Source organism: Labeo rohita, chromosome 25 (genome assembly GCF_022985175.1).
Source record: "Labeo rohita strain BAU-BD-2019 chromosome 25, IGBB_LRoh.1.0, whole genome shotgun sequence".
NCBI classification, from domain to species: Eukaryota; Metazoa; Chordata; class Actinopteri; order Cypriniformes; family Cyprinidae; genus Labeo; species Labeo rohita.
The window spans coordinates 26,601,817-26,617,350 of record NC_066893.1 but is presented as its reverse complement, the minus strand read 5'-3'; the positions used below and the strand labels follow the sequence as shown (position 1 = coordinate 26,617,350).

General features: G+C 24.9%; 1 protein-coding gene across 1 annotated transcript in view; it reads left to right on the top strand.

The window, feature by feature from the left end:
- Positions 1-15,534, top strand: part of pparab (peroxisome proliferator-activated receptor alpha b) — a 62,299-nt gene that overhangs the window by 24,413 nt on the left and 22,352 nt on the right. The window contains exons 2-3 of the mRNA XM_051100086.1: positions 5,378-5,623; positions 10,712-10,869. Of these exons, the coding sequence (XP_050956043.1) occupies positions 5,416-5,623; positions 10,712-10,869 (366 nt within the window). The 5' untranslated portion in view covers positions 5,378-5,415. The remainder of the gene's footprint in view (positions 1-5,377; positions 5,624-10,711; positions 10,870-15,534) is intronic.

Genomic DNA, 15,534 nt, shown 5'->3' with positions numbered 1-15,534 from the left:
AACTTAAAATTTTAAGGCAGCCAGGTTACAAATAATTTTAAGTTGACTCAACAAATTGTTTTTTACAGTGTACCTGTACTTAATATTTTGATCAAGATATACTTAAAGTATTATTAAGTATTCTAAGCATACTTGGTTTATACTGACAAATATACAGAGATGTCTAAATATATTTAACTTGTACTTGTACTTAACCTTTTGATCAAGATATACTTTGCTTATACTTGTAATACTTATACTTGAATCTTGTAATTGAGATATACTTAAGAAAACTATTATTAAGTATTCTGTATATACTTGGTATTAAGTATTTAAAAGTGTACTTGGTTTATACTGACAAATAAGCAGAAAAGTCTAAGTATATTCAACCTGTAATTGTACTTAATCTGTTGATCGAGACATACTAGTATTATTAAGTACTCTAAGTATACTTGTTTTATATTGACAAGTATAAGAAAAGTCTGAGTATATTTGACCTATACTTGTACTGAATATTTTGACTGAGATATACTTAAGAAAAATATTAAATATTCTAAGTATACTTTGTTTACACTAACAAATAAACAGAAAGATCTAAGTATATTTGACCTAGACTTTGATCAATATCTACTTCTATTAAGTATTCAAAGTATACTTGGACTATACAGACAAGTATAAAGAAAAGTCTGTTTGGCCTATACCTTTACTTAATATTTTGATCAAGATATACTTAAAAAAAAAAGTATTATTAAGTATTCTAAGTACACTTGGTTTATACTGACAAATTTACAGAAAAGCCTAAGTATATTCAACCTGTAATTGTACTTAATCTTTTGATCGAGACATGCTAGTATTATTAAGTACTCTAAGTATACTTTGTTTACACTGACAAATATACAGAACGATCTAAGTATATTTGACCTAGACTTTGATCAAGATATACTTTTATTAAATATTCTAAGTATACTTGGATTATACTGACAAGTATATAGAGAAGTCTAAGTATATTTGACATGTACTTGTACAGAATATTTTAATTGAGATATTCTAGTATTTTGAAGTATTCTAAATATACTTGGTGTATACTGACAAGTATAAATAAAAGTCTAAGTATATTTGGCCTATACTTGTACTGAATATTTTGACTGAGATATACTTAAGAAAAATATTAAATATTCTAAGTATACTTTGTTTACACTAACAAATAAACAGAAAGATCTAAGTATATTTGACCTAGACTTTGATCAATATCTACTTCTATTAAGTATTCAAAGTATACTTGGACTATACAGACAAGTATAAAGAAAAGTCTGTTTGGCCTATACCTTTACTTAATATTTTGATCAAGATATACTTAAAAAAAAAAAGTATTATTAAGTATTCTAAGTACACTTGGTTTATACTGACAAATTTACAGAAAAGCCTAAGTATATTCAACCTGTAATTGTACTTAATCTTTTGATCGAGACATGCTAGTATTATTAAGTACTCTAAGTATACTTTGTTTACACTGACAAATATACAGAACGATCTAAGTATATTTGACCTAGACTTTGATCAAGATATACTTTTATTAAATATTCTAAGTATACTTGGATTATACTGACAAGTATATAGAGGAGTCTAAGTATATTTGACATGTACTTGTACAGAATATTTTGATTGAGATATTCTAGTATTTTGAAGTATTCTAAATATACTTGGTGTATACTGACAAGTATAAATAAAAGTCTGAGTATATTTGGCCTATACTTGTACTGAATATTTGATTGAGATATACTTCAGAAAGGTATTAAGTATTTTAAGTATACTTGGCTGATGAATGTACTTGTGCTGAATATTTTGATATTCTAAGTATACTTGGATTATACAGACAAGTATAAAGAAAAGTCTATTTGGCCTATACACTGTAAAAAATAAAAAACACAATTTGTTGAGTCAGCTTAAAATAATTTGTTACCCTGCTGCCTTAAAATTTTATGTTCAGTCAACTCAAATAAGTTTAGTCAACTTGAAATGTTAAGTTGTACGAAGTAACAACTTAGATATTTGTGTTTGCTAAACTTAACAGATGGGTAAGTAACCCAGCTGCCTTAAAATATTAAGATTCAAATCAAATATCTAAGTTGTCAGATAGTATAATTTAACATTTCAAGTTGAATAAACTTTTTCTGAGTTGACTGAACTTAAAATTTTAAGGCAGCCAGGTTACAAATAATTTTAAGTTGACTCAACAAATTGTTTTTTACAGTGTACCTGTACTTAATATTTTGATCAAGATATACTTAAAGTATTATTAAGTATTCTAAGCATACTTGGTTTATACTGACAAATATACAGAGATGTCTAAATATATTTAACTTGTACTTGTACTTAATCTTTTGATCAAGATATACTTTGCTTATACTTGTAATACTTATACTTGAATCTTGTAATTGAGATATACTTAAGAAAAGTTTATATTAAGTATTCTAAATATACTTGGTATTAAGTATTTTAAGTACAGTTGGCTTATATTGATGAATATGCAGAAAAGTCTAAGTATATTTGACCTGCACTTGTACTCAATCTTTTGATCGAGATATACGTAAGAAAAGTATTATTTAGTATTTTAAGTACACTTGGTTTATACTGACAAATATACAGAAAAGTCTAAGTATATTCAACCTGCAATTGTACTTAATCTTTTGATCGAGACATGCTAGTATTATTACTAGTACTCTAAGTATACTTGATTTATATTGACAAGTATAAAGAAAGGTCTGAGTATATTTGACCTATTAAATATTCTAAATATACTTAGTTTATACTGACAAGTATACAGAAAGATCTAAGTATATTTGACCTAGACTTTGATCAAGATATACTTTTTGATCAAGATATACTTAAGAAAAGTGTTAAGTGTTCTAAGAATACTTGGCATGTACTGACAAGTATACGGAAAAGTCTAAGTATATTTGGTCTTCTTGTACTCTTTTGATTGAGATGCACTTAAGAAAATTATAATATTAAAGTATATTAGGCTTGTAGTTGTGTTTAGTCCTTTAATAGAGTTGCTTATTAAATGATATTTCCCTAAATATTGTGTTTGAGGTGGTACTCCAGCATATTTGATATACTTTCTCATAAAGATGCATGTTAAAGTTAATAACAATAACAAGTTTGCTTTAGTCAGTTCACGTGTGTTTTTTATAAACTCGCTTTGAAGTCATGTGATTTAGTAACCTTCAGATGAACTCTTTACACTTGCATTGTGTTATGAGTTCAGGAAACCTCACACTACCTCAAATCACACCTATAGCGGCATGCAACTAAAAGCTAAACAACGCCTCGTAGATGTTGACAAAGCGTCCGCAAAGTCTCTCTTAAGCTCGCAGCTCCTGCAGTCTTGTTTAGCTCACTGATTTTCTCCCTGTGTCATACAGACGCAACACAGACGTTTAGATAAGGCTATTTTGGGTGAACTTAACCATATTTACTGCTGATAAAAAAATATTGCAAAGGCTGGCAGACAATACAAAGCTTTTAGTAGGGCTACTATCTGACAAGCTGTTATTTGTTGTGCCTCCATTAAATAAGACGAGACTGTGATTCTTGTTGAGTGGTTTTAAAAATGGTTTATGACAGTGTTGTTATTGTTAACTAACACTGTTAAACATTGTTTTTGTTAATTGAAGTAAAGATGAAAAATAGAGATATTATATTAAAAACTTAAAAACTAAATCAAACTGAAATAAAAAAATAAAGCAAAATAGAAATTAGGAATATTAATTGTAGAAAAATATAGTAAAAAAAAAACCACATAACCAAAATACTAAAAATGTAATTTAATTTGAACAATGAAATTATAAAAACAAACGCTAATTCAAAATATTAACACATACTTTATAGTATATAAATAATACTAAAATAACACTGGGTGTGGCTGCAGCTAATGTAAAAAAAAAAAAAACGCACGCAAAATTCATTATGGGAAATTTTGCCTTAGCAACTAAATTAAATACAATAAGTTTAAAATAATGAAAATAAAATAAAATGAAATAATAAAATGACTCAAAACTGAATTAAAAGTAATGTTAGGAGAAATAGAAATAAAAAACATTTACAATAAAAATATTAAAATATTACTATGTGTAAAAAGTAATGAAAAAGCAAATAAAAATATAAAAAATATTGCAATAAAAAATAAAACATATTTAAATATTAATATTACAAAAGTATGTAAAATATACAATATATAAAATATAAAATAACCAAAATGCTAAAACTTTAACTTAATGTCTATAATATGTATTAAAACAAAAAAAACAAAATATAAAAATATAAATAATTATTAATCTTACAAAAATATATTTAAAAAACACATAACCAAAATACTAAATCTAAAATTGAAATTAAATTCAAACTAAAACTGAAGTAAAAGTCAATTAAAATAATATTTATAAATAAATAGAAAAATATAACATTATTAATGACAAAATGTGTAAAAGACAGATTAAAAAGTGTAATAATATGTTAAAAAATGCTACATATAAATATTACAATGTTATATATATATATATATATATATATATCACATAATTTATTTATTACAGAAATAAATATTAATATGATAGATACAATAAAAAACACATAGCCAAAATACAAAAACTACAATTGAAATTGAAAGATAAAATAAAATGTAATAAAAATAAAAGCTAATTAAAAATATTTACAAATACTACTTCACATATAAATAATACTAAAATAACCCTGCAGATAGTGTAAAAAAATATTCACAAAATTCATTGTCTTGGCAACTCCATGAAATAAAAGTTTAAAACTTAAAACTTAAATAAAAGTAAATTAAAGGAATATTAAAAAATAAATAAATAAATAAATAAAACATTATTAATTACAAAACGTGTAAAAGACAAATAATAAAAATGAAATATGTAAAAAAAAAAGCTAAATTTAAATATTACAGTGTTAAAATATATATCACAAAAAATATTTATTACAAAAATAAATATTAATATGATAGATACAATAAAAAAAACATAACCAAAATACCAAAACTAAAATTAAATGTTAATTTGATTATACAAATATTTATTAAAACTAATAAAAATGTTAAATATAAAATCTTTATTATAAAAATTTAATGAAAATAAAAATAGAAATTTATTTAAAATTCAATAAATATTAATATTCATATTGCGAAAATATATATTTTAAAAGTACATAACCAAAAATACTAAAACTAAAATGAAAATGAAAAAAATAAAATAAAATAAAATTAATAAAAATAAAAGCTAGTTCAAAAATAATCCCTACTCCATGTCTAACCATGTGCAACGGTTACAATATCTATAAGATTGTTTAATATCTCCATGTGGTTCCTCTGCTCTGCTTTCAGGCTGATGTGTGATTGGCGCTCTGCCACTGTCCGCCAGCATGGTAGACATGGAGAAGCACTACAACCCCCCGTCGCCACTGGACGACTCCGTGCTGGACAGTCCTCTGTGCCAGGACTTCATCGGGGGAATGGAAGCCCTTCAGGACATCTCTCAGTCCATCGATGAGGACGCTCTCAGCAACTTCGAGGTGACCGAGAACCAGTCTTCAGGTCTGGGATCCGGATCGGAGTGCTCCACTGCGTTAGGTACACAAACGCTGACGTTCAAATGCACACATTTGACTTTTTAAGGAAAGACACGTTTCATCTGCGCTTTATGAGATTTAAGAACCTGAGGCACCAGTTTCACAAAATGCAAACCATGCATTGGATGATTTGCATTTTTCAGTATAAAGCCAAAAATATACTCTACACAAGTAAGCAAATGCGGAAATGAATGCTTTGCTGACATATTGTAAGCATAGTTATTTTGTTAGATTTATGCTTATAAAAAAAAGAAACAATTTGCAAAATAGGATAAAAACACAAAACGTGTGCAAGAAATATCCAAAAGTGTTACTTTTCCCCCCCTACATTCAGAACTGATGCTTGTTTTTTTTTTTTTAAATAATAATAATAAAATAATAAAAATAAGTAGTAGTAGTAGTAGTAGTAGTAGTAGTAGTAATAATAATAATAATAATAAATAGTAATAATAATAATAATGATAGCTGCAATTATTATTTATTATAACAAAATAAAAACATTAATAATAGTGATAATAATAATAGTTATATTTTTGTTATAATAAATAACAGCATTATTATTATTATTATTATTATTATTATTATTACAATTAAAATGATGGCAAAGTGGGATGTTTTCATATATTACCAGAATATTTACCTTAATAACTAATATGCACAACTGATGTTTAAGTGTTGTTTAATTTTTTGTAAATAATAATTTGTCCCATACATCAATCAAAACTTAATATGTGCAGCATTAAATATTATTATTATTATTATTATTATTATTATTATTATTATTTATTCATTTAATAATACTTCCTTATTATTATTATTATTATTATTATTTTTGTATTATTATTATTATTATTATTGTTTACCTTATAACTAAAATGCACAACTGATATTTTAGTGTTGTTTTATTTTTTTTAAATAATCATTTGTTTTATCCATCAATCAAAACTTAATATGTACAGCATTAAATATTATTGTTGTTTATTTATTTATTCAATAATACTTCATTGTTATTATTATTATTATTATTATTATTATTATTTATTTGTGCTTTATTATTATTATTATTATTATTATTATCATTTACCTTATAACTAAAAAAAATGCACAACTGATGTTTTAGTGTTGTTTTATATTTTTTTAAATAATCACTAGTTTCGTCCATAATTTAAAACTTAACATGTACAGCATTAAATATTGTTTGTTTATTTACTGTTGATGTTTGTTGTTTTATTTATTAATAATCATTTGTTTCATACAGCAATCAAAATGTAATATGTGCAGCAATTAATATTATTACTATTATTTATTCATTTAATAATACTTCCCTATTATTATTATTATTATTATTATTTTTGTATTATTATTATTATTATTATTATTATTGTTTGTTTATTTACTAAAATGATGTTTTTAATGTTGTTTTATTTTTTAAATAATCATTTGTTTTATCCATCAATCAAAATGTAATATGTACAGCAATAAATATTATTACTTGTTTATTTATTTATTTAATAATACTTCATTGTTATTATTATTATTATTATTATTATTATTTTTATTTGTATTATTATTATTATTATTATTATTATTATTATTATTTACCTTATAACTAAAAAAATTGATGTTTTAGTGTTGTTTTATATTTTAAATAAAATGCACAACTAATTTATTTTAATGTTTGTTTTTTTTTTGTTTGTTGTTTTATTTAAATAATCATTTGTTTTATCCATCAATCAAAACTTAATATGTACAGCATTAAATATTATTGTTGTTTATTTATTTATTCAATAATACTTCATTGTTTATTATTATTATTATTATTATTATTATTATTATTATTATTATTTATTATTATTATTATTATTATTATTAAAATTATTTTTATTTGTTTTACCTTTTTTAAATAATCATTTGTTTTAAATGCATCAAAACTGATGTTTTAAATATTATTTTTGTTTATTTTTTAAATAATCACTGGTATTATTATTATTATTATTTAAAACTTTATTTATTTGTACAGCATTAAATTATTGTTTGTTTATTTACTGTTGATGTTTTAGTTGTTGTTTTTTTTTATTTATTAATTTAAAACTTAACATGTACAGCATTAAATATTGTTTGTTTATTTACTGTTGATGTTTGTTGTTTTATTTATTAATAATCATTTGTTTCATACAGCAATCAAAATGTAATATGTGCAGCAATTAATATTATTACTATTATTTATTCATTTAATAATACTACCCTATTATTATTATTATTATTTATTAATTAATTAATTTATTTATTTATTTAATACTACTTCCTTATTATTATTATTATTTTATTATTATTATTATTATTTATTTGTGTTTTATTATTATTATTATTATTATTATTATTAATATTTGCCTTATAACTACAATGCACAACTGATGTTTTAGTGTTGTTGTTTTTTTTCTAAATAATCATTTGTTTCGTCCATCAATCAAAACTTAATATGTACAGCATTAGTTATTATTATTATTATTGTTATTAGTTTAATAATACTTATTATTAGCAGTAGTAGTAGTAGTAGTAGTAGTAGTAGTCGTACTTTATTATTGTTGTTGTTGTTGTTGTTGTTGTTATTGTTATTATTATTACAGTCACTATTTGCAAAATGGTATGTTTTCATATTTTACCAGAATATTTTTAAAATATTTATTATTATTATTATTATTATTATTATTATTATTATTATTATTATTATTATTATTATTTTATAGTAGTATAATAAAACAATGTGAACTAATATACAATTATACCTTAATATAATTGCATAGAAAATGTTGTGGACATTTACATTTCATGCAGCATCATAATTTCATATTTGCCATCAAGTTTTCCTTCAGTGCATTCAGCACATATTCACAAGATTCATCATACTTCAAGTACGTGCAAATCGTCAAGTGTCACTTGACATGTTTGACCTTTTAGACCTTTCAGCGGTTTTCATCTGGTCATCAGTGGCTTGTGTTTCAGGAATGTCTGCCCTAGTTTTTATTTCTAGAAGCTCAATGGAATCCATATCAGTTCTGTCAACAGACGTTATGTTCTTAAATGTGGTTCATTTAAGAATCTCAACCTGCCGTTTGACCTTATAACAGTCACACAGCACACAGAACACTGCTGAATTGTAAGAAATCAGACAATCAAAGCCAGGAAAGGATTGCTGAGGTTGAAATACTTGTGAAATGAGGAAGTGACATCATGGAAATGGTTTCTGAGGCAGAGCAGTGGATTGGCATTGAGGGAAACAGGTTTCTAAAGTAGCTTAGGCGTAATAATGTGGCAGAAATCTGAAAACTGAAAAGTGTTTTAGTAACTGTTAGAAGACTTCAAAGTAACCACACTGAAGACTCTCTGGAATTACACTGCTAAACTTATATGTAGATGTTTGTGACAGACAGATAGATAGATAGATAGATTTTTGAGAAAAAATATTTCACCATCCTTTAAACAATAACCTTTATATATATACATTTATTATACATTTATTATATATATATATATATATATATATATATATATGATAGCTAATATGCAGAGCTGATGTTTTAATGTTGTTTTATTTTAAAGAATCATAAGACTACATCAATCAAAATGTAATGTATACATTATTATTATTATTATTATTATTATTTATAACAATAATAACTATTATTATGTATGTTATTATTTATTCAGATTGTATTCTAGATATTTTTAATAATCATTTGATGTCAGTTAAACATAATATTCATTTATTTATTTAAAATCTGTGATGGCAAAGTGAATTTTTTTTTAATATATCAAATTTATTATACATTTATGATTTATGATATATATTCTACATCAGTTAAAATGTAATATATACGTTATTATTATTATTATTATTATTATTAATAACAATAATAATAATTATTATTATTATTTATGTTATTTTTATTCAAATTGTGTTCTAGATATTTTAGTATCTAGATAGTCAATAGACATCATCAGTTAAACAATATTAATTGATTGAAAATCAGTGATGGCGAAGTGATATTTTTCAAATATATCAAATTTATTATGCATTTATGATATATATTTATGATGACTAATATGCAAAACTGATGTTTTAATGTTGTTTTATTTTAAGGAATCATAAGACATCAATTAAAATGTAATATGAACATTATTATTTTTATTACACAATATTAACAATAATAATGACATAATAATAAAAATGACTTTTTTATTTTATTTTTTATTCAAATTGTTTTCTAGATATTTTTAATAATATTAGACCATCAGTTATTTTAGTTTTATAAAAAAAAACATAAGACTACATTAATTAAACTGTAATATACATTATTATTATTATTATTGTTAATATTATTATTATTATTATTTAGAACAATAATAACACTTATTATTATGTATGTTGTTATTTTTTATTTTAAAGAATCTTAAGACTAGATCAGTTATAAAATGAAATATGTACATTATTAATTATTATTATTATTATTATTATTGTCATTATTACATTCGTTATTTACAATAATAACAATTATCATTTATTTTATCATGTTTTTATTCAAATTGTGTTCTAGATATTTTTAATAATCATTAAATAAATATTTATTAGCAAAGTGAAATGTTTCCATATATTACTAGATTTATGATATATGATATATATTTTTGAAAACTAATATTCAGAACTGATGTTTTGATGTTTTATTTTAAATAATCATTAGACTACATCAATTAAAACGTTATATGTACAATAATAATAATAATAATAATATTATTTAATTATTATTATTATTTATAACAGTAAATAAATATTATTTAATATAAATAAAATAAAATATAATACAAATATTAAATATAATTTTAGTGTAAAATATGTGTGTATATATGTGTGTGTGTGTGTGTATATATATATATATATATATATATATATATATAAAAGATATGTATATATATTTTTTTATATATAGCTTTTTTTTTTTTTTTTTTTTTTTTTTTTAAAGGACATTGACTTTCTGCAATACATCATTTTCAAGTGTGCCTATTTGTATTGTTTTTTGGTTCTCTTGTGTAGATGCGCTAACTCCCGCGTCCAGCCCGTCGTCGTGTGTGTACGGCGGCCCGGCGGGACAGGACGAGTTCACCTCCACCTCTCTGAACCTGGAGTGCCGCGTGTGTTCGGACCGCGCGTCAGGATACCACTACGGCGTTCACGCGTGTGAGGGCTGTAAGGTGAGAGCTGACCTTTTGCTGCTGTCTCTTTAAAACCTCTAGATGACATCTGTGCACTGCCAGAATTTACAAAGACAATGAATACTGAATGCGTATGTGTGTATGCATGAAGTATAGAGGCATTAGACTGAAGAGTTTCTGTGTATCATGGCCTGTTAAAGCCCCAGGACACACACATTGGCCTCACAGAGGTCATTGAGGATGTTTTGCCCTCAGATCGGTGTCTAGAGGAACATCTGTTGACTGCACACATTAGTCATAATATTGCTTTCAGAAGAGCAACAAAAACACTGGACGTGTTTACTTTTGCTTTCATGTCTATGTGCTTGTGTCTATGAAGACCAGACAGACTGTTCTATTGTTTTGGAAAATTAATGCATTTTGAAGTATTCTATTTTTAAAGCCGCTAAAAGCTGGTATTTTAATTTTATGACTAATACCAAAGCCAATTATTTTAGTAATTTAGTAATAATTTTATTTTATAACCAATATGCAGTTTTATTATTATTTTTTTTTTAAATAATCATCAGACTGTGGTAATTAAACAATAATATGGATTTATGCATTTTAAAATCATTATATTGTCGTATGTTTCTTGAATATTTACCTGACAGCTAATAAGAAGATCCAATATGTTTGTGTTTTTTATTAGTTTTATTTGAAATAATCATTAGACTACATCAATAAAAAAGTATATTATTTAAATTTATATAAATATTACTACTACTACTACTACTACTACTACTACTACTACAACTAATATATTGTTAATAATTATTAGATTGTCAATCAAACTTAATATGTACAATAATAATAAGTACAATAAGTTTTATTAAATTATTGTTGTTGTTGTCATAGTAAATAAATACATACATAAATACATTATAAAATAAATAAATATTAATATTATTATTGTTATTGTACAGTTTTGAGTTTTGATTGATTTAGTCTAATGTAGTCATAATAATAATAATAATAATAATAATAATAATAATAATAATAGCATTTATTTATTTTATAATGCATTTATAATAATAATTATTATTATTATTTTAAAAACCATAATAACGTTGTTGTTGTTGTTGTTATTATTATTAATCATTATTTAATAAAATGTTATTATATTATATTGCAATAAATATTAATATTATTATTGTTGTACATATTAAGTTTTGATGGATTTAGTAATGATGGATTTAATAATAATAATAATAATAATAATAATAGTATTTATTTATTTTATAATGTATTTATTTATTCATTTACTTTTTTCAAATTGTGTTCTAGATATTTTTAATAATCATTAGACTTCATCAGTTATTTTAGTTTTATTTTAAAGAAAAATGTAATATACATTTATTATTATTTATAACAACAGTAACAATTATTATGTTATTATTTTTATGCATTTATGATTTATGATATATATTTATCATAGCTAAAATTATATTATATTATATTAAAATCAATTAATATTAATATTGTTGTTGTACATATTAAGTTTTGATGGATGTAGTAATGATGGATATAATAGTAATAGTAATAGTATTTATTTATTTATAATGTATTTATTCATTTATTTACTATTATTTAAAAAAACATACTAACATCAATCAACAACAAAACAACAACAACAACAATAATAATAATAATAATGATGATGATGATAATAATAATAATAATAATAATAATAATAATAGTAATAATAATAATCATCATTGTTGTTATTATTATTACTATTATTATTATTATTATTATTATTAGAAATCAATGATGGCAAGGTGGAATCTTTTTATATATTAACAAAATATTTTCAGGGTCACTTGATGATACCGAAAGTGTAAATATCATTAATAAATACTGATCAAACCGATGATTGCATTACATCTCTCATAATATTTTTGTAAAATGATCTTTACGGTTGTGTGTATGTTTTGTCACTTCACTTGCAAATGTTTTTACCTCCCGATTGCCCTCTGCTTGCAAAAAATTATTGGAAGCTATGTATTCATTTGTCACCCGACTTACAGTAGGCCTTGACCCTGATGTTCAAACACGGGCAACAGGTGCGTCCTCGCCCCGTCCAGCCGTAAATTATTTGACTGCTTGAGCTGAGTCACAGAGATCAACACGCTCTACTAGAGCTAATTACAGCACTCGTGATATAATGATGATAATGCAGTGTTTATCATTCGTACAGACTTACACTTTTTAAGAAAGTGCAAGTAAGTCAAACGCCGTTTACAAACAAAAAGGTACAACGATGTCGGACGATTCTGAAGTTGTAGGAGAAAATAAGATGGAGTTTATCACCATACTCTACCTTTTTGGGCCGGAGTAAACAGACGACGAACTTAGACGTGATTCGTAGTAGTGATGGGAAGTTCGGATCATTTTACCGACTCGGACCTTTGAATCTCGTTCAGCAAAATCAGAATCATTTAGTTCATTTTAGCAAAATATAATTAAAATGTTACGTGTTACTTCTCTAACACATCTACTGCTTACACAAACGTTGATCACACTACAAACAAGACAAAACTATAATGCTGTAAGAAACAGAAAAGATTCACTCATTGTTTACCTGGGTCTTTAGTCTATGATTCGCTCACCTCACCTCTTATCTGACAAGTTTTCGGGTTTGAATCATTCGTTCATCACGTGACAGCCCCATAAGATGAACGGACGACTCAAAAAAACCAAAGACTCGAAACAGGTGAACTAATTCCAGTACAGAACCTAATAGGATGTTGCGCATGCACGAACTGAACGAATCACTCCCCGAGACGACTCGTTCTTCCCGAGTCACATTAAAGATTCGTTCAAAATGAACGAATCGTTCAAGAATGACCCATCACTAATTAGCAGCACCGTGAACGCACATCCCAGAGCCTGTGCTACACGAGCTTTTGTGCTTAAAAAATATACAAATTTAATTTTATTTTTTTTAAAACAATGACCAATTGTTTCGCTAGATAAGACCCTTCTTCCTCGGCCGGGATCGTTTAGAGCCTTTGAAGCTGCGTTTAAACTATATCTTGGAAGTTCAAAAACAGGGCACCAATCAAGTCCTGAAATGTTTCCCTCAGAAACCATAATTTCTTTAAGACTTTAAGACATGATCATCTTGGATGACAAGGGGGTGAGTAAATTATTTGTTATATAACTTGTTGTTCTGGAAGTGGACTTCTCCCTTAATGTAGAATTTAACTGATGTGCTTTACAACAAAGTAGCTTGTTGAATCAGACTTTCCAGTCGTAACTATCCATTTCATAATACCTAAACTGCTCAGTCATGTTTGATGGCCGTGATTTGGACGGTCACTCCCCGCGTGTCTGTCCTCGACTCGACCTCTCCTCCTCTTCCTCCTGTCCCTGGTGCCTTTCTGTATCTCCACGTCTGATCTCCCTTTCGAAACCGCAGGAGTGCTTCTAGGGACAAAATGGCTCAATATGAGTGAAGCAACAGCGATTAGTTTTTACAGCCCCGTCCCTTCTTGCCAGCCTGCACTTTGAGTTTCTGCTCTGCTGGCAAACCGCTGGTCATCTTCAGCACTTTGCCAGATTGTGCAAGCTGCTTGATTTCATACTTTGGATGCATTTATGACCTTAGAAACTGGTCTGTTTATTCTTTACGAGGAGTAATGCTCAGATATCAAGCTGACTTCAGATTTCTTGGATTTCAGCAGCAGTTCTTTGTCAAATAAGTTTGAAAATAAATGTTTGTTTTTTTTTGTAAGGGTTGGTAAGATCATTTTGTTTTTGTTCACAAAATTGTGAAATAGTTTTACAAGTTAAAATAACTGTTTTCTATTTGAATATATTGTAAAATAAAATTTATTCCTGTGACGCAAAGCTGAATTTTCAGCATCATTACTAAAGTCTGTCACATGATCCTTCAGAAATTATTCTAATATGCTGATTTGCTGTTCAAGAAACATTTCTGATTATTATTAATGTTGAAAACAGTTGTGCTGTCTAGTATTTTTGTGTTAACTGTGATATTTATTGTTTTTCAGGATTCACTGATGAATAGAAAGTGTAACAGAACAGCATTTTTTAAAATAGAAACATTTAGTAACACTATAAATGTCTTTACTGTCACTTTTCGTTCAATTTAAGGCATTTTGGTTGATTAAAAGTATTAATTTATGTAATAAAAACTAAAACATAAATAAATCAAATAATTAATTAATGCATTTTTGCTTGATTAAAAATATTAATTTAATTTAAATCATAAAAATAAAATAAATAAATGAATAGTTTAATTACATGTAAGAACATCAGAAAACGTAGCAAAAATACAGAGCGAGGCATGTGCAAAACAAATTAAGAAGAGGAACATTTAAAATTTAATTTAATTTAAATAAATTTAATTTGATTTTGAATGCATTTATATTAATTTAAAATCATTTAATTTAATTTAAAATTTATATGAATTTACAATCATTTAATTTATTTAAATTCAATTTGATTTTAAATTAACTTACATGAATTTAATTTTAAATTAATTTAAATAAAATGTGAAATCTATTAAAGCAATAATAATTTTAGTACTTTTCATTTGTAAAACATTAAATTAACTGGATTATGCAAATTCATAAAAGTCATAAAAACTAAAATAAATAAATAAATAAATAGTTTAAGTACATGTAAGAGCATCAG